Genomic DNA, 18776 nt, shown 5'->3' on the forward strand with positions numbered 1-18776 from the left:
TAGCTAGTTGACTGTCCTTTTCCTCTAACGTTACATGTATTTAATGCACATACTGAGCACTGTTAATGAGAGGAAGAGCACTGGACTGCTTCAGGATAGTGGGTAGATATATTTATTTATATTTAAAAATAGATCAATCTTGCTTTATGTACAGCAGGATTCTATGCCAGTTCATTTGTCTCTTTATTTTATTCATTTTAATCAGAGACCATGTGTGGCTGCAGTCGATATGATTTTACATCAAAAAGTCACTCAAAGTAAACAACATCCTTCAGTTTACATGCAAATGTCTTTATTTATGCCCCCACAGGTCCAACAGGAAATCTCACATTGACTTAAAACAATTACATCTGAATTTATGACACAAATGAGAAGAGCCTGGAAAAACATGACAACCTGCATCTGCAAAATGGAAGGAAATACAAATGTAAACTTGCCAATAAATACAGAAATGACACAGTACTACTGAAAGAAAGAAGGTAGAAGAAAGAATAATACTCCAAACTCAGGGGGTTCCACCATGAGCAATGCCCCGAAGCCTTTCAGGTTGTAATGGAGCCAGTTCTGCACCGTCCCAGCAATGATAAACTCTGATGCCTCTTATTATCAGCATTCACGGCATCTAAAACAACAAGAAGTTAGTAAATATTTGGAAATGTGATTAATTATACATTACAAATATAGCCTACTACAAAATGAAGTGAAACTTGAAATTTTATCAAAATCTTGATATCCCAGTTAAAACACGGTAACATTAAATTCAGGACTATTTATTTGCATTTTAGTATAGACTTTAAACAGGGTTCTTGCAGGTTTCAGTAAGTTAAATTTAAGACCTTTTAAGACCTTTTAAGACCTTTATCAGTGAAATTTAAGACCAACACGACGCATTACTAAAAGCATTATAAATGATCTCAGAAACTCTCAAACATTCTATTTTTATTGATTTAGTTACAGAAACATTAAATAAACTCAGAAACTGATATCAAAATACTTATGAATGATAGATGACAGAACTTGGCATCCATTCCCAACACAAAACTAGTACAGACAACCTAACCCTACATATGTCTGAGTTCATCCCCTTTAGCACTGATCTCAGTTTCAAGGGCTTGCATACTGTGCAGCGAGCTTCATATTTATTGCTGGGGACAGCTTGTAACCAGCTGCAAAAATCGTCGTTGTTGAGTCAAGTCTCGTGGAACACACACTTAAGGTCTTTGCACACTGAGTCCGATATTTTCGTATGCGTTTTTTCGTATTCGTGATCCGAAAAATTCGTCACGCACATAGTCCTTGCACACTGAGTCCGATGCGTATTAATGAATGCGTTATGGGAAAAAAAAAACGCAAAACAAGACAAAGTGACGTCTAGTGGGGATGATTTGTTTGTCCTGAGGAGATATTGGGTTCGTCCACTCCTGCGATCGCGTAGAGGAGAGTTTCCCCTCCTTATCAAGCGGGATTATCCAGACCAACCGATTCAAAGTGTCAGTTTGATGCTTTGCTAGCGATACTGGAGCCACGTATGTTGACATAGCAAGCCAGGCTTTATTCGTTATTTTTCTTATTTTTCAGTTAAAAGACCTAAACCAACAATGTATAATGTGTTAGTCCATCTATTCTGCCTTCTGTATCTGCTCCATTTGCAGAAAATTTTGGATCTTTTCCACAATGCCATAAAAAAAAGTGATTTAATTCACATGAAGCTTTATTAAACTGACAAAAAATATTTTCAATAATTTTACTGACCAGGGTAATTATTATATATTGTAAGTATAAAGAAATGTAGAATTTTCAGGCCATTAAAATCTATTTCATAAATTCATGTTTTTTTTGTCACCTATATTCAACAAATATACAGGACATTGAAGGAGATGACATCCTGAGAGACACGCAGAAATCCACCATGGGCATATGTCATCAACAAGGGGGGTGAAGAAATTGGAGCTCATGATGACATTGGCATTTATGTTGAAGGAGAAATCATTCTGGACAACATTGGATCTGTAGCTCAGGCATGTGCAATGATGCTTGGAGTCATCTATGTACTGAACATGGCTTACCCCAAAGAGCTGAAATACTTCTATGAATTCATTCAAAAAGTGCTCTTGAAAATGGATGGGGAGAGGCTTTCCTCCAAAGTCCTTGGACTAAAGAACAAAATCATTGCTGGACTGTAGGATTTCTTCAGCCGCTCTTCTGAATGCCGCTAAGTTGCATTTTTTATCTGGTTTGGGAGGAATTAAACCATTGTACAAGAAGAAGTTCCGTATAGTACACAAGAAGTTTTTTTTCAGTATAGTACTTCTGTATTTTATTTGCATACATGCTCTTGCAAATGGGTGGTAAAAGACTTTCCTCCAAAGTCCTTGGTCTAAAGAACCAAAATTCAATGCTGGACTATGATTTCCTTAGCTGCTATTGTTATTGTGTTTACGGAGTGATAAAGCATATTTAGTATGATGTGAAATGCAGCTGTAGAAGTTTCAAAGTGAGTTATGGACCTTAGTAATGTGTGTGGCTATATGTATACAACCACAGTTGTTAACATTTAAATCTGTGCTGGGTATGTTTTGGAGTATTGACTCAATGTAAGTGTTTGCAGTTTAATGCAATCTCACAAGTTCATCAGTGTTTGCTGTCTTTCAGCTATTCTGGATCAATTGTTTTTGTCACGAATGGCACAATGTGAAATGAATGAAATTAATGTATTTTATGTTAATGGATGATACTAGGGCATTTTGTTCTAAGAAAGCAATTTGAGAAATGGTGACTACTGAGTTACATTACTGGCACCCTTGTTTGGGAGAGCAAAAAAATCTATCTCTTGGATTAGAAAAATAAAGTTACAGTTGAAAATATCGGGTTTGCTTTATTTGTCTGCATATTAATGAACAATAAGAATTTAGGTCAAATTATGAATATAATTAATCTGAAATTACTGAAAGTTTTAATACATTCATCTTAAAAAATATAAGTACATTTAGCTTATAAAAAAATATAAGTACACTTAACCTATAAAATATACGTAAATTCAACTTATAAAATATACGTAAATTAAACTTATAAAATATAAGTAAATTCAATGTATAAAATATACGTAAATTCAACTTATAAAATATACGTAAAGTTAACTTAAAAAATATATCTGGATTTAGACAAATTTATGAACCCATGACCTTGGCGTTTCAAGCGCCAACACTCTACTGTAAGAGCTACAGAAAGGCTTTGATTGATGTCAATGTTGACATTTTTAAAATCTTTTTGATCCAGAAATGTATTATGCAGTGCACTCCGCGATCACATGTACAGGCAATTGTCAGCATGCAGAAGTGTATATAAGTGTTTAAATATATATAGTAGGGGTGTGCATTGGCACTGCCTTCACGATTCGATTCGATTACGATTCACCAGGTAACGATTCGATTCAATTCGATTCTACGATGCATTGTGATGCATCAAAATTCTACTGCACACAAAGCAAATTTTTCATCAGTCATGAGGCAATACAAGCAGATATTAAACAACAGATTGTATTGGCTGCTATGTGTCTCCTGTATCTTTGACATAAAAGTTATTAAATAAAATAAAATGTAATAAAATAAAATGCAATTAGCCCTTAAATGCATGACTGTTTCACCAAACATTCTTACATATTCAGGTCATTAGCGACCCAGATCTATATTTAACGTGGATAGACCTCTACCTGTCGTGATAATATATAAAACTCCTGATTTTAGAGTAACAGCTACAGAAGAATAAAATAAAACCTATTTCGTTACCTTTTGGAGCTTGGAAGGATTCAGTTTGAGCAGATGTTTAATACCATCATCATATGACCTCGTCAGAGCTCGTTTACCAGTATATTCAGCATCTGCCTCATATTCGCGATCTCCAGCATATTCTCTAGTCTTCAAAAGCAATATTTTTATCACTGACAGCTTATTGACCACATCCATCATCAAGAGACAGTGACACTAACATATGATTGTGTTTAGTACTTGCTCTCTGAAGTAAATCACTAAGCCATTTCAAGTTTTACAGATTATAATTATTGTTTCGTTTTCTGTCAGAGGTAACTATGAGTGAAACGTCACTTCATCATTGGGTATCAGACATTGCCACCTTGTGGAATAAAGGTGAATTGCGCCATATTTCGTCATTATAGATTAATTTATTATTGTGCAAAAAATATATACGAACAATCCTACACACCTCGGGTCGTTAGCGCGTTTTTAATAACCCGTCTATCGCGGTCATCTCCCTCCGCCTCAGCCATCTTCCTTGTTGTTGTTGTTATTCTCCCGGAACCGGAAGTATTTGAAACTTCACAACTTTATCGTCCGCCAGAAAATAAACAGTGACATAATCGATTATGGCACTTTGCCGCATCGATGCTGAATCATTCATGCCCCGCATCGCGATGCATCGCCGAATCGATTATTGTTGACACCCCTAATATATATATATATATATATGGACTTTATATGCTGGCAATTGCCTCTACATATGATCGAGGGGTGTGACATGATTGTGTATGTTTCTTATGGGAGAAAAATAAATAAATAAATAAATAAATATATATATATATATACTTATTTATTACACAACAGATGTACCTACCAAGAGAATCAAGAGCAAGGCTCTTGCAGTTCTGGGGCCCCACAAAGTATTGTGACTCCACAACTGCTTTCATGAGGAGCCTTATGAATTCCCGGGTAGGTCCACCATCATCAATTGAGCTCTCCCCAGTTCCACAAGTATCTACAAACACGACATCCAACCGCTTCGAGGGATTAAAGGCCCGCCTCCTGAAGGTCCTCATAGCACTGTCCAGAACATTGGACCTTACTACGTTTATGCAATTGGACATGGGGCCAAACTCAGTAAGTTCAGCTGCTGACTGTAGACTTAGCAACAGCCTTTTCAAGTCATGACTGAAAAACAGTAATCACAGCAATGTTATCCAAGCTGCCATAAACATGCAATTATATGGCTAACTAATTAACCATAATTAATGTTATCAAATTAAGGCATGTTGTTAGGGGAAAAAAACAATGCAACTGTTCTAATTAAAAGAGGTTTGTTATTTTAAAAATGTACATTATAAATACTCATCCCTGTCAGGTGATATAACAATATCGGCATCTTAAATAAGTAAATCAATCTCAGGTTCTCTTGTATTTGTAAAAAGGTTGACAGCTATGCACATTTAAACTGCAACAGGCCAGAGATAAAGCCATAACCTACACACAGTCAAGCTTTTGGCTTCATACAACACTATTCAGTGAAAAAGGCGGCATCAGTGAAAATTGGCAATACTAACAAACACATACAATAAGTAGAGGACATTAAATTATGGTCATTATGTTAATAAAACAATAAAAATGTTACCTAGAATCAGTGACTGCTGTGCTGGTGGATGCAGACATAACATTGTTGGATGTGGAGGCAGGAAAAACCGCAGAGGAAAGTTCCAGCCTGGTCTCATCCTTAATACGTAGGTATTAATACGTTACTTTCAAAGAGACTAAACGTACGTCTTAGTACGTTTGGAGAAGTGCTAAAATGTAAAATATAGACGTATTTGCAACATTTAAACGTAGTATTATTACATTTTCACAGCTAAAAAACGTAAAATATTTACGAATCCATCATGAAATCTTTTTTTTTTTGAGAATACAAAACTTTATTCTGGTAAAAACATTTTTTTTGTTTTGTTATATCATAAAGATATCTATATAATTTCCCTTTGACCATTTTATTGATTAATCTACGATCCCTTAAAACTACCTAAAACCTAAACCTACCAATTTAATACAGAATAAAGAAAATAAAAGGTAAAACGTTGGAAAATGACGATTTTGGTAACAATATAGCATTAAAAAAAATATTTTGAACAGCTAATCCTACACTTACCCCTAAACCTACCCATTAGCATTTATTAAAACAACGTACTGTTATAAATCAAAGCATAACAGACAGACTAGTGTACTCACAATAATTTATTTATTGCAAAAATGTCAAAAGCGGTACCAAAAGTAGTTCAAATGAAGATGTGTTGCAGTCGCAGTCCTCTCTGGTGGTATATAACGTTAATAGTTTTGTATGAGGTACAGAGCAGAATGTTAGCTATTAATCAATGAAAATATTAATCCGGCTTCTCTCTGTGAAGTTGCGCGTTTCCCATTTCAAATACAAATCGACTGAAACACGACATGTCAAAATCTGTGACGAAGCAGGCGAGAGCCAATGAGCGTTCGATGACACTGCCGTAAATCATGTCGTAACGCTTCATGAGGGCGTGTTTTTTAAATTTGAATTTACGAGCGCGAGATTTGATGTTTGCCGTCGCGCTACTGAGAGGAGATGAAGACTAATGGAGATGAAGATCACCGGGCTCAATTTGGATTTGTTTCTTGCAAACATATGGACAGTCTAACGATTTGGATTACAGCAAACGAATAAAGTGTTGCGTTTTGTGAATTGATGTTGTGTTTTGGTGTATATTGTGATCGCCAGTTGCTGAATAGGAGAAAATGCCTTTTTATGTCTCACAGCAAACAACAAGCTAAATACTACAAAATGGTTGGCAAGAATGTTATTCATCTGACGGTTTTAAAATTCAGTCTTCTTTTAACATTATCTAGTCACCCGAAATGAGTTTGTAGTGATGTCACGAGAGCAAAATGTTATTTTATATTTCTGTTATTTTATATTAGGTTGATTAACTTAGTAAAATGCATTTAATAAATGTGACTGAAAACATGTATTGATGTGACTATTGGATATAAAATAAACAATATTAATGCCACGATTTATGGGAGCCGGTGGCTGGCTGCTTACACATTAACGTCGATAATTTACATTTTAGTGCTGTCAATACGTCAATATTGTACATTTTAGTGCTGTTAATAAGTCAGTATTGTACGTTTTATTGTGTGTGAAAACGTTAGTAAATGTACGTGTAGTAGAATCACACTTTACGTAAAAATACTGCTTCAGCTGAGATGACACCAGCAGGCGTTACATTGTCATAAGACTCCTGTTTGAAGCTAAATGAAAGCATTGGCGTACTCTAAAGCGGTAGTTTAAAACTGTGAGAGAAAGTGATTGAGCTGTGTAGAGCTGAATGGGTCCCTAGTTACCCCTATTTCATATCATCGTATTTAAGATGCTAAGACAAGAAAGTAAATGCTACATGTTAGTCATGTGTGGATCACCGTTATATCCCTGGACTCTGTGGGTTATCCACAGGTCAGACATCATAAAAAATAACAATCTGATTAATTGCAAAACATTAATGATGAAAATATTAACTATATTCTCAAAAATGTGAACGTGTTTAAAACTTAATTATTCACTATTGCGGGATCATTATTTGAAGTGCCAATTTAATAACGTCACCATTTTGTGTGTTTTTGAATAACAGCCTAGACATTATAGGCCTGTAGGTGGAACTTGGGCTTCATTTAAGCAACTCCGTTTCATTAAACTGTAAACTGTATATCAATATGCACTATGTAAATGAGAGTGCATTACGCAAACACTACTTCAAATAAATGTGACTTCTACTTCAGCTATTTCACATTTGGTAAAAAACAAAAAAATAAAAAATATATTTGAACATTTACAGTACATGTGTAGGAGCCATGAAAGCAGATTAAAGTTATTTTTAAACCTATTTTTAAGTTAATGTAAAGTAATCAGTGAAAAAACAAATGTAGAAACTACCTCTTCAGCTCCAACCCATTGAACAAAAAAGGTAGTTGATTGGGTGATGTAGTCTGCAGTACTACCAGTTGATAAGGTTGTTATGGCCAAGTGGATTATGAGATCTCAGGCAGAGGAATTCAGTTGCAGACTCCACAGCTCCTGCATAGCATATGAGAATCTAGGAAAGAAGGACAAGAAGCAATTGAAAACTTATGTAAATCATAAAACAAATAAAAAACAAGTCCTTATTTACAGTAAATAAAAATAAAAATAAATATCCAAAAATTTATTTACAACAGGCTGTGTAAAATATTTAGCAGTGAAAGGCTTAACCAATAAATTGGTCTAATACACTGTAACACATGACTCACTCAACGTAACATGACTCACTCAGCTGTAAAATACATGTCATTACTGTAGTTTAATAACCATGTCGAGGAACTTCCATTGTGTTTTTTGGGAACTGAAATTACCCTTTGTTGGTCCAAGATCAATGATTCTTCAGAAGCTAAATCTTGCTCTTGAATGAGTCGCCTCCTTTCCTCTATACTCTCCTGTTAAACAGTTAGAATTAGTAAAAATCCAACATGGTGGCAAAGAAACAGACACCCAACTGCACAATGCAACAATTTAAGAGGCACACAATTTGACTATAATTAACAGCATATATAAACTGACTGTTGGTGTGTTTGAATAACTTGTTCTGGTTAGTGCTCCATCAATCTATTAAAAAGGTGTCCATAAAAAGGTATAAATATAGTTGTATAGTTATATAGTTAAGTGAAGTGAAATACATCTTGCTACCCAAGATTATCTGCAGGGTTACAATGCTATGCTTACCATTTCTGCATGATGGCCTTGTGACAGTTCCTCAGTTTCATTGATGACCTTCACATGAATAAGCAGATAAACAGATAAAAAGTAATTAAAAAACTAAAACAGCTCAGGAAAAAGCATTTGTATGGTAAAGCCAGGCACTAAGTCAACTACCTTAGATGAGATGTCCAAAAAGAAAATATAGTTCAGATATAAGTAAAATCATCTTCATTTAAATTGTGTTTTTACAAAATATTGTTTCAAAGCAGCTTTATAGAGATAATAGGAAATTACAGTAACAGAGATTGTTTTGGCTTTACAGCAGCTCTAGAATAAAGTTATTGTCCAGTTAAAGTAAGTTTTTGATTGATTAATTTCTGTTGTAAAAATCATAGTTATTACAGTATAATACTGTATGATGTAGTTGCAAAATACTTTGGTTCATAATATGTATACAACTTACAGGTAAAATGTCGTCTTCCTCCTCAGGTTCCACCTGCACACTTTCTAGTCCGTCCTCCTCTTCAGATGCAATGTCACCAACCTTAGGTGAGGTGTACAAAAAAACAAAAGTTAACTGTATTCATAGAATCTTTTTGGGTGGCTAGCCAATGTAGCCTATTAGATTTCTTTGATACATAAAATAAGTAAGCTTCAGATCCTCTGGTGAGAAGAATTTTTTGAAGGTAACAGTTCTTTTAACAGCGATTAATGTCAATCTTAAGCCATAGTTATATTTGTCGAACAGGGTTTGTGTGTTTATGATTTTCTATTTCTTCAGACCCCTCAGATACAATGTCACCAACCTTAAGTGAAATATACATCAACATGAAAAAAGGCTGGTGCTCTCACATCATGATATCTGTTAAGTCACAAAAATAGCTTACTGATGTATTTGAAGAGACACCGTCTTCAGACAATTCCAGGCGCTCCTAATTAACAAAGACAACATGGTTTGTTTTTTTATACAAAAAGAGCTTGTGGTACCCATTAGGGCACATTTCTTATTGGTGAATATGTAGAGACATTATTGGTGTATTTTTTCATATTTATTACAATTAAAATATTCACTACTATTATTGCAAGAAGTACTTTAGGTTCTTAACTCAAAAGTTAACTGAAGTTTTAATGAACAATATTTTACATCTATATAGTTGTTGTAAGGGTAACTGTACTTCGACTTGTATGTTGCATGTAAAACAACAGATGTAGGATAAAAAGCATGCTTGACAACAGTTAATTACCTTTGGCCGTATGTAAAGAGCTGACCGGCCCAGCTCTTTACGAATTGAAACTGGGCATAAAGTATTTAAAGTGAGAGCCAACACAAGTCTGAATCGGTCAACTCTACAGATATCAAAGGCTTTATGGTTCAGGTCAGGAAAAGTCTTCCAGAGCAGACTTTTTAGGTCTCCCTCAGTCAGGTCAAAAGGAATGTCTATCCTTTTCATTTCTGTTGCTGAAAAAGTATAATGCATGTTAATAAAGCATCCCAGAGATAAAATTAATGAAATATTTTGTGAATATCAAATGATGTTAAGTTACCAAAATTGCTTTTAAAAGTTGCCATACTGTGGTCAAGCAACAAAACCACACGCATGTCCTATGAAACAAAACAGATCATTAATAAAGCAATAAAATGTAATGTACAGAGGATGTCTATTTCTCTCATATTACCCTCCATTTGCATCGCCTTGAGCAGATAATCTTAAAAAAAGAAGCAAAAATGCATTATTTAGTATTAAGTAAAAAAAAATAAAAAAAAAAATGATTCTGCCTATACATAAAACGAAGCAAAATTGATCTAGTAAGCAAATTAAATGTTACTACAGTAAGTGTTGAATAGGCAACTTTACTCGGGTGTAACAATAAAAGTTATACACACCTGTTGCTGCATAGATTAACATGCTCTTCAAGCTTATGCAGAGGCACCTCACAGCAACATGCATTGCACCTTTCCATTACAACATTCTGAGAACACAGAACAGATTAAATTTTGTATAAAAAGTAAAAAAAATAAGAAAATTACATAAATGATTAGTTTTAAGTTGTGTTGTTATACAAAGGATTCATTATTTCACTTTAAAAAATAAAAAATAAAAAATAAATATTACCTCTGCAGTATCTTCCTGACATACAAGAGGAATGCTGTTTTGAATAGGTACAATATATTCAATCGCTTTGTTTAGGCCACTTTCCATTCTTAGATATGTGATACTGTACCCCTCTGGTGGCATTGCTATATAAACCAATTGTGGACCCCTGGCTGTTCACATTATTTTAAATGGCCCTGCTGTCTTTTATGGCAGGGAACACCTCTCCAATTGTTTTGATGAAATCTGCAAAGGTTCCATTCATATCCTCAAATCTCACTTTTTTTTCCCCAAGCCCATTTAATTTTAAAATACTGTTTTCCTCTGGTGTGGGTACAGTATTGCATGATGGACTTGCCATGCAATAAAATTCATGCTCCCATGCAAAAGGGCCTGACCGGTTACGAGCTCTTGAGGACCTTATATTTACATAAGGTTGAAATAGTCTGCTAAGGGCTGGCCAAGTGCGCAAATTAACAGGTGTGCCAGTTTGTAACAGAGAAAATAAGGACTCATAACGTTATATCATCTGCAATGTATGGCAAGGTAATGTTAAATATCCTAAATATTTTGTTTCATTTACATTTTTAATTGTTTGTCCTTTTACTTGAACTTGAGTTACTTTTAGTTTACGTTTATTTGAGAAAAACATTGAGACCGTTTTATCAACGTTTAAGGTCAGACAAGACGTATGTAACCATTGTGTAACTTTTTGCATCTCTTTTGATAATTTGTCAGCAACCTCCAGCTCGTTTTCCCCAGAAGTGAAGATAACCATATCATCAGCGTACATGATAATGACAACGTCCGAACACACTGTAGGGAGGTCATTTATATAGATGCTAAAAAGCAAGGGTCCCAAAATAGACCCTTGTGGCACTCCCATCGAAGTGGCTCTGAACGCAGATTGGATGTTATTCACTTACACACACTGATGTCGGTCGCTCAAATAAGATCTTATCCAATTTTGGGTGTGCTCAGAGAGACTATATTGATTGAATTTACTCCCACCACCCTTCCCCGATCCACATATGCGATAGTTTCAGGCCAAATCCAGGCGGAAATGACATCAGAGTAATTTAGTGTAAATACATTACTTTGTCTAAAACAAATGCCAAAGTAATGGTACCACTTTCAAATGGTACCACTTATGAGGTCATAGATCCTCCACAGACATTTAAAATGAAAGTATATACATAACAATGTCATTCCGGACTCTCTCATTTTTGTTGTTGTTGTTGTAACAATGGGTCTCACTTTCATCTTGTGCTCATTTATTGATCCTCCAGAATGCAGAGCTGAATGAAGCTGAAACTGAGGTACCATCACCACCCTCAAGTAATCCTCTACTGCTGGTAAGAGAGCCACAAATTTAGCATCTGGAAGCACTGTAGATCATAGATAATCAGTCATATACCTGCACTGTCAATTCAAAATACACGGAATTGCATATTTTTGTAAGATTCAACATTTGTTTGTTTAGATTAAAAAAATTTTTTTTATTAATTAAAAATAAGATGGAATTTGTAAATGAGAATGCTGTAGATGACGCTGGAGTTCGTTGAACAGTGTGAAGGGGAAGATGAGCGTGTACCTAGACTGAGGCCAGACTTCTCTGAAGCTGAATGGGAGGCAGTAGGAAGAATCTGGGTAAAAGGATTAGTTGACCTCTGTGTACTGCCAGTGAGGCTTTCTTGTGCTTTCATTTTAGCTTGCATGAATGGAATTCACTCAGTCAGTGATGATGTCCTGATGTTATCTTGTCACAACTACCTCTCTTCGACTGAATGATCTAGAGTTGCAAAGGCTCCTCAAGGCACACTGGACACATGTGACGAAGAGGATTTGCAAGAGAATAAGTCTACTGTCACTCTATGACACAAAGAAGGCCACTGTCAAGTACACAGGTAATTCACTCTCAGAAAGAACAGATGGTATTCAATCATCTGCAACGTTATGTCAGAAATGCTGACCAAGGAAAAGCAGAGAAATTTCTACGCTTCTGTACTGGTTCTTCTGTCATATGTGTTGATCAAATCATGGTGAGCTTCAATGCAGAATCCGGTCTCAGCAGAAGACCAGGTGCTCATACTTGTGGAGCTACTCTTGATTTACCGTATACGTACAGTTCTTACCCAGACCTCCGCACAGAGTTTGATAACATTCTGTCCAGTGATTACTTTGAAATGCATATCCTGTGAATTTGATGCTGCTCTTGACAATCTAATCATTATAACTATTTGTAACAATCAATGTGAAGGTTCATTCAACATTCAAAAGCATTATTTAGATAACATATCATTTAAATGGCCCCTATATTATTAATTTGTTTTACATGTAGTTTTCATGACATTGAATTTACTTTTGAAATAAGTTTGGAGTCAATAAATGGGCAGGTTTATTCTCATTCAAAGCATATCACCACATCTGTTAGTACAGTTAAATTGTTATTTGTTAGTCTTATTGTTGCTGTTTAGACAAAAGAAAATACATTTTAGTATATTTTGAAATGTACTCTACACCTGCAAAGTGTTAAATTGAAACAAATAGCTGCGCTCTTTTTCTTTTTATGCAATATCACTTTTGTTGTTAGTACAAAAAAAACTCAACAATCAACTTTTTTTTGTTAATTACATAACATTTAACCACAGACTTGCTAAGTGGTCAGATTTGTTTTCTTTGAAAATACATCACTGCAGCTATTAAAGGGATAGTTCACTTTGAAATTAAATTTTGATATGTTTTAGCTTACCTCATGGGCATCTGAGATGTAGGAGTATTTGTTTCTCCAGTAGTTTCAATTTTGATCATTTTGGGTCAAATCGTTCTTGTCTGTGCCTCACATTATGCAGGTCTATGGTCACCACCTCAAAGAGCATACACAGAGAAGTCCAAATTAAACAATCCCCCATCGCAAGTACACACTGATGGCCTAAGACACGAAACGAGCGGTTTGTGTGAGAAAACCAACAGTATTTATATCGTGTTTACCACCACAGGAAACACGCACACGCGCCCTCGGATCAATCGGACGTAGTGGTGTACAAGAGGTAAAAACGATATAAATACTGTGTTCGTTTTCTCACACAAACCGCTCGTTTTGTGTCTTAGGACATCAGTGTGTACTTACGATGGGGGATTGTTTAATCAAGTCAGACAAACACGTTTATGATAAACGTGATCACATCTCTTAAATGCATTTATAAGTTCACAGCTTGATATGGGTCTCTTGGAAGGTTCAACTGAGACTCAGAAATTATAATGTTGCACAGTTCATTTACATCTGGATCACATGGTATGGGATGTCGGAAAGTACACTCATTCTTGCAAAATTGAATACTTTCAGTGTCAGCTGAGGTGAGAAAGTCTCTGGTGAGGTAGAGTTCAGGCAGTCCATACATCACACTGGGCCGACCACTGGGGTTGCTGATGTTCTTTGATGGCCTAATGGTGTGTGCATTCCAAAAGTTATTGTTTCTAACATCTAGGAATCTCTCTCTCTCTCTCTCTCTCTCTCTCTCTCTCTCTCTCTCTCTCTCTCTCTCTCTCTCTCTCTCTCACACACACACACACACACACACACACACACACACACACACAAAAAGAAGCATCAAAGCATCGTTTCCATTGAACTCACTTGGATGAGTCCCATGCAGCAGAACTGGAGCAAACTTTTGTCCAAGAATCCTCCATCGAAGAATCTGTTGTCTCTGAGATCAGCAAAAAGGGAAATCCAGAATTCCATGCATTCCTTGCGCAGAAACCCCCACCAGTACTCGATCCTTTGGTTGGCAGTACTTGCACCATCCAGATAGCTGTCAAGAGTTTCATCTGCGTAATTGATGTGCAATAAACGCTGAAAGTCTCTGACATGACCATTTTCCGTTCCAAGATCCCCCCTAACAACTCTTGGGCATCCTCCCAAACGCTCCAACACTTCAATATAGTAACCACCTATTAGCTTTGGATCGCTACTAGTTGTGTATGCATTAAGCCAGATAATCTTCCTCGAAAAGCCGTCAATGCATCCATTAATACAAATGCCATATGGTTTTAACTTATCGTAAGAATCCAAATGCCAAATAAAGTTGGGTCCCTTAGCAAAGTAGTTCCTCCGTCTAAGACGTCTGGCTCTCCTCACTGAAACTCCTGTAGGGTCTAGCTCCTTCAGCACCAAGCGCACATCCTCTTTCCTCACATGCAGACCTTTCTCTCTGCATTTGGTGTACATCCAACGGTATCCATGAAGTTGCCCTGACGACTGCAGCTGATTACGGATGAAATCAACAAGGTCCACCAAGCTCGAGTAATTATTTCGTCGAGACAGTCCTTTTTAACGTAATATCCTTTTTAGTTGTTTTTCACTTACGTCAAAACTATGCCTCGAACTAAGCACTGACCGCAAATCTTTATATTTGAGTTCAAGTTCAAAATAAAACTCTATGAATCTCTCCATTTTTCACCCACTGACTGAGCTGTTTGAAACATATGGAGCTAGAAATATGACTAAATGATCTGAATTTGAATTGTATAAATCTGAATTATTGACAAGTGTAATCTAACAAAATTGAATATTATGTTGCATTTTACATAGTTCTGAATTTGAATTTTTTAAAATGTTGAATATAGAAACTTTGAAATTGAACACATCTGAAATGTTTTTATGTCGAAATTGTTTAGACATGCATTTTCAATATTTTGTTATTTTGTTCTGAATTAATCGACTGGAAATATTCAGTTTTTGAAAATACAGATTCAAGATTTCAGATGAAGAAGAAATTCAGATCATCAAATTCAATGTTCTAAAATTCAGATCATCAAATTCAATATTCTAAAATTCAGATCATCAAATTCAATATTCTAAAATTCAGATCGCAGAAATTCAGATCTTACAGAAAGTAGGCCAGAGGTCATCAGGGAAGAGTAAAGGATGTCAGAAAAATCCAACGGAGCACCATATCTGATCATTTCATTTCCTATTTGTAATGGAAGAAAGAGAAAAGATCAAACAACCCCTTTATACTTTTTTGTTTATTTTAGATTAATGCACAGAAAAAGAGATTTCGGCTAGATTTCTCATTTTTCGTGTGGTTTACCGCACAAGGTTGGGTACTGATTAATATTTTATATATCAGATAAACTTTTTTTTTCTGTGAAACAGGTTAAGTTGCACAGAAAAGTTGCCTGATCTAGGACCTGCCCAGTACAGTTTAAGAAGCGGCAGTCTTCTACTGCTATAAGACTACTATTTTGTTGAACAGACCTGGGCTGAATCTGAAATCGCCCCCTATACCCTCAATACCTGCAAACAAGTTTCAAAATCCGGCCTATCAGGTAGAGTACAGAGTAAATTGTATGTACTGTACAGTGTATTGGGGGGATTTTTGGTGGTATAAATATATTGATTTTGTAGTAATATTCTCATCAGTGTTCTATCAGCTTTTACATAGGCCTAATTAAATCTGCATATTTGTGATATTTACCCCAGGGCGTTATGTCATTTTATAAAGGCCATTTTTTAAATCTTATTAAATGTATGCATTTCATGTTCAATTCTTACATTTGATTAATAAATGCAGTTATATTAGTAAGACACTAGGGCTTTTACCAATCAAATTAATTAATTTAAACTGCAAAAATAAAACAGCAATGAATAATGTTATGAGATTGATGTTCTAAATGTTTGAATATACAAATAAAAAAATGCAATGATACTTTTAAACATGAAACTAAACCGCCAATAGGTGGCAGCAAGTGATCGTCTTAATGAGTGAGTCATTGAGTCGTTCATTCAAATGATTCATTCAAAACGCTGATTCATTCAGTTCAAAACACCGCGCTGAGTGTTGTTCCTTTGGAACTATATTCGTCGGTGAAATCATAGTTGAAATAGAAAAAAAAAAGGTTTTTGAGTCTAAAATGTAAGTACCTAATAATGAATTATGCTACACAATTCACGATTGCAATGTAGCTATTTGAAATCGTTTAGATTGCTGCTCACTTGTTTTGATTTCTCCACGAATGTCTCACAAAGAGACAGGCAGCGCCAGCCTCAACGCGACTTTGTTACCAGAGATACACTCCATTATCAGTCGCTGTTTACATTGAATATAATAATAAATAAATTATCTGGTTATTTTAATGTTTTATTTGTCCTGTCGGGAAAGTAAAACCCTCTTTGATTTGTCCCAGACAAAGATAATGTGGAGCCCTTACAGTCAGCCCTGTGTGTTCATTCATGATTTCTCTCGTGCTGTAAAGTGGAGGTGATTGGTTCATGTCGTGAGCGCTGCCGTTTGTTTGAACCGAGGGCTACAGTGATCTGTGACTGTCACGCCATAGACTGTTAAAAAATAGGTCACGCATCATTAGAGCATTTCCCATTATTATTGTTAACAACTTCACCCCCCACCCCCAAAAGAAAACTCATTCATCTACATTCATTCACTTGTTCGAGTTAACTTAGTGGACTAAAGTAGGGAATAGTGAGGGTTTAGGGGGGCGATTTTGGATTCAACCCTGGAGAACGACAGATGACGTTCTTCACTAATCAGCGATTTGTAAATCACGCACGAAAAATGAGAAATCTAGCCGAAATCTCTTTTTCTGTGCATTAATCTAAAATAAACAAAAAAGTATAAAGGGGTTGTTTGATCTTTTCTCTTTCTTCCATTACAAATAGGAAATGAAATGATCAGATGGTGCTCCGTTGGATTTTTCTGACATCCTTTACTCTTCCCTGATGATGACCTCTGGCCTACTTTCTGTAAGATCTGAATTTCTGCGATCTGAATTTTAGAATATTGAATTTGATGATCTGAATTTTAGAACATTGAATTTGATGATCTGAATTTTAGAATATTGAATTTGATGATCTGAATTTTAGAACATTGAATTTGATGATCTGAATTTTAGAATATTGAATTTGATGATCTGAATTTTAGAACATTGAATTTGATGATCTGAATTTCTTCTTCATCTGAAATCTTGAATCTGTATTTTCAAAAACTGAATATTTCCAGTCGATTAATTCAGAACAAAATATCTGCTGTTTGAAAATGCATGTCTAAACAATTTCGACACAAAAACATTTCAGATGTGTTCAATTTCAAAGTTTCTATATTCAACATTTTAAAAAATTCAAATTCAGAACTATGTAAAATGCAACATAATATTCAGTTTTGTTAAATTACACTTGTCAATAATTCAGATTTATACAATTCAAATTCAGATCATTTTGTCATATTTCTAGCTCCATAGAAACACGGCCAGCGGCAGGGACATTAAACAGGAAGTTCTTCCGAAGTTTTGCGAGGGAACGCAAAAGGTTTAGGGAAAAAAAATACCTCCCCACCAAAAAAAATTCCTCCACCACATCCCTTTAGGGGCTCCGTACTGATCTCCTGTCCCTAAAGACAAACATCCCTTCAAACTACACAATTATAAGATTAAACAACAATAAGTAATATAAAATATTAAAACATAAAATGAATAAGTTATAAATCAAATAACTAATCAAATGATTATAACATTAAATATTGAAACAAAGAAAATAAATAACTTTATATTTATTTATTTATTTATTTATTTTACTAGCAATGTGAACTGTATTATTAACTTACCATTGTGTTAGTAAATGGATTCCACCAATACGTTCAACTCTGAATGTTGACATTTTTTCTACGTAAATGTTTATGCACTTTTGTGATTTTAGACTCATCAGAGTGGGAACAGGACTTTTATTTTGTGTTTTTATATATGACGTCATAAGGCTGTGCCGCGCTCCTGCATCTGTTGTAGTGATGGGAAGTTCGGTTCTTTTCCGCGAACCGGTTCTTTCGGACAGTTCGTTTCAATGATCCGGTTAAAAAAACCGGATCACCGGTTCTTTTACGTCTTTACGTAATGACGTCATTTCTATCATCCCGGCGGATGAATATACATTCAAACATCCATATAAAGTATTTGTAATCAAAACTTAGTATAGTAATAATTATAATTGACATCATCATCATCTTGGAAACATTTTTTCATTTATGTTTAGCAACAGCACTCAATACAGTTCACAAAATCGAACTGAATCGATTTACAACATCTACTTCAAGATATTAGTTTTATTTCTAGAGAGACTGTCACTGTCACTGTCGT

General features: G+C 35.2%; 2 protein-coding genes across 2 annotated transcripts in view; both read right to left on the reverse strand.

Annotated features, from left to right (window-relative positions):
* Positions 1-18776, reverse strand: part of LOC137049283 (gastrula zinc finger protein XlCGF57.1-like) — a 48615-nt gene that overhangs the window by 7222 nt on the left and 22617 nt on the right. The window lies entirely within an intron of this gene.
* Positions 387-13502, reverse strand: LOC137049387 (uncharacterized). The gene is made up of 13 exons (XM_067427941.1): positions 13381-13502; positions 10421-10506; positions 10213-10242; positions 10081-10138; positions 9780-9994; positions 9423-9467; positions 8999-9079; positions 8560-8607; positions 8193-8273; positions 7738-7897; positions 5398-5495; positions 4627-4940; positions 387-622 (listed from the first exon to the last, which is right to left on the reverse strand). Exons 2-10 carry the CDS (start codon positions 10430-10432, stop codon positions 7799-7801), a joined length of 669 nt encoding a protein of 222 aa, XP_067284042.1. The 5' UTR covers positions 10433-10506; positions 13381-13502; the 3' UTR covers positions 387-622; positions 4627-4940; positions 5398-5495; positions 7738-7798.

This window comes from Pseudorasbora parva, chromosome 20 (assembly GCF_024679245.1).
Source record: "Pseudorasbora parva isolate DD20220531a chromosome 20, ASM2467924v1, whole genome shotgun sequence".
Classification (NCBI taxonomy): domain Eukaryota; kingdom Metazoa; phylum Chordata; class Actinopteri; order Cypriniformes; family Gobionidae; genus Pseudorasbora; species Pseudorasbora parva.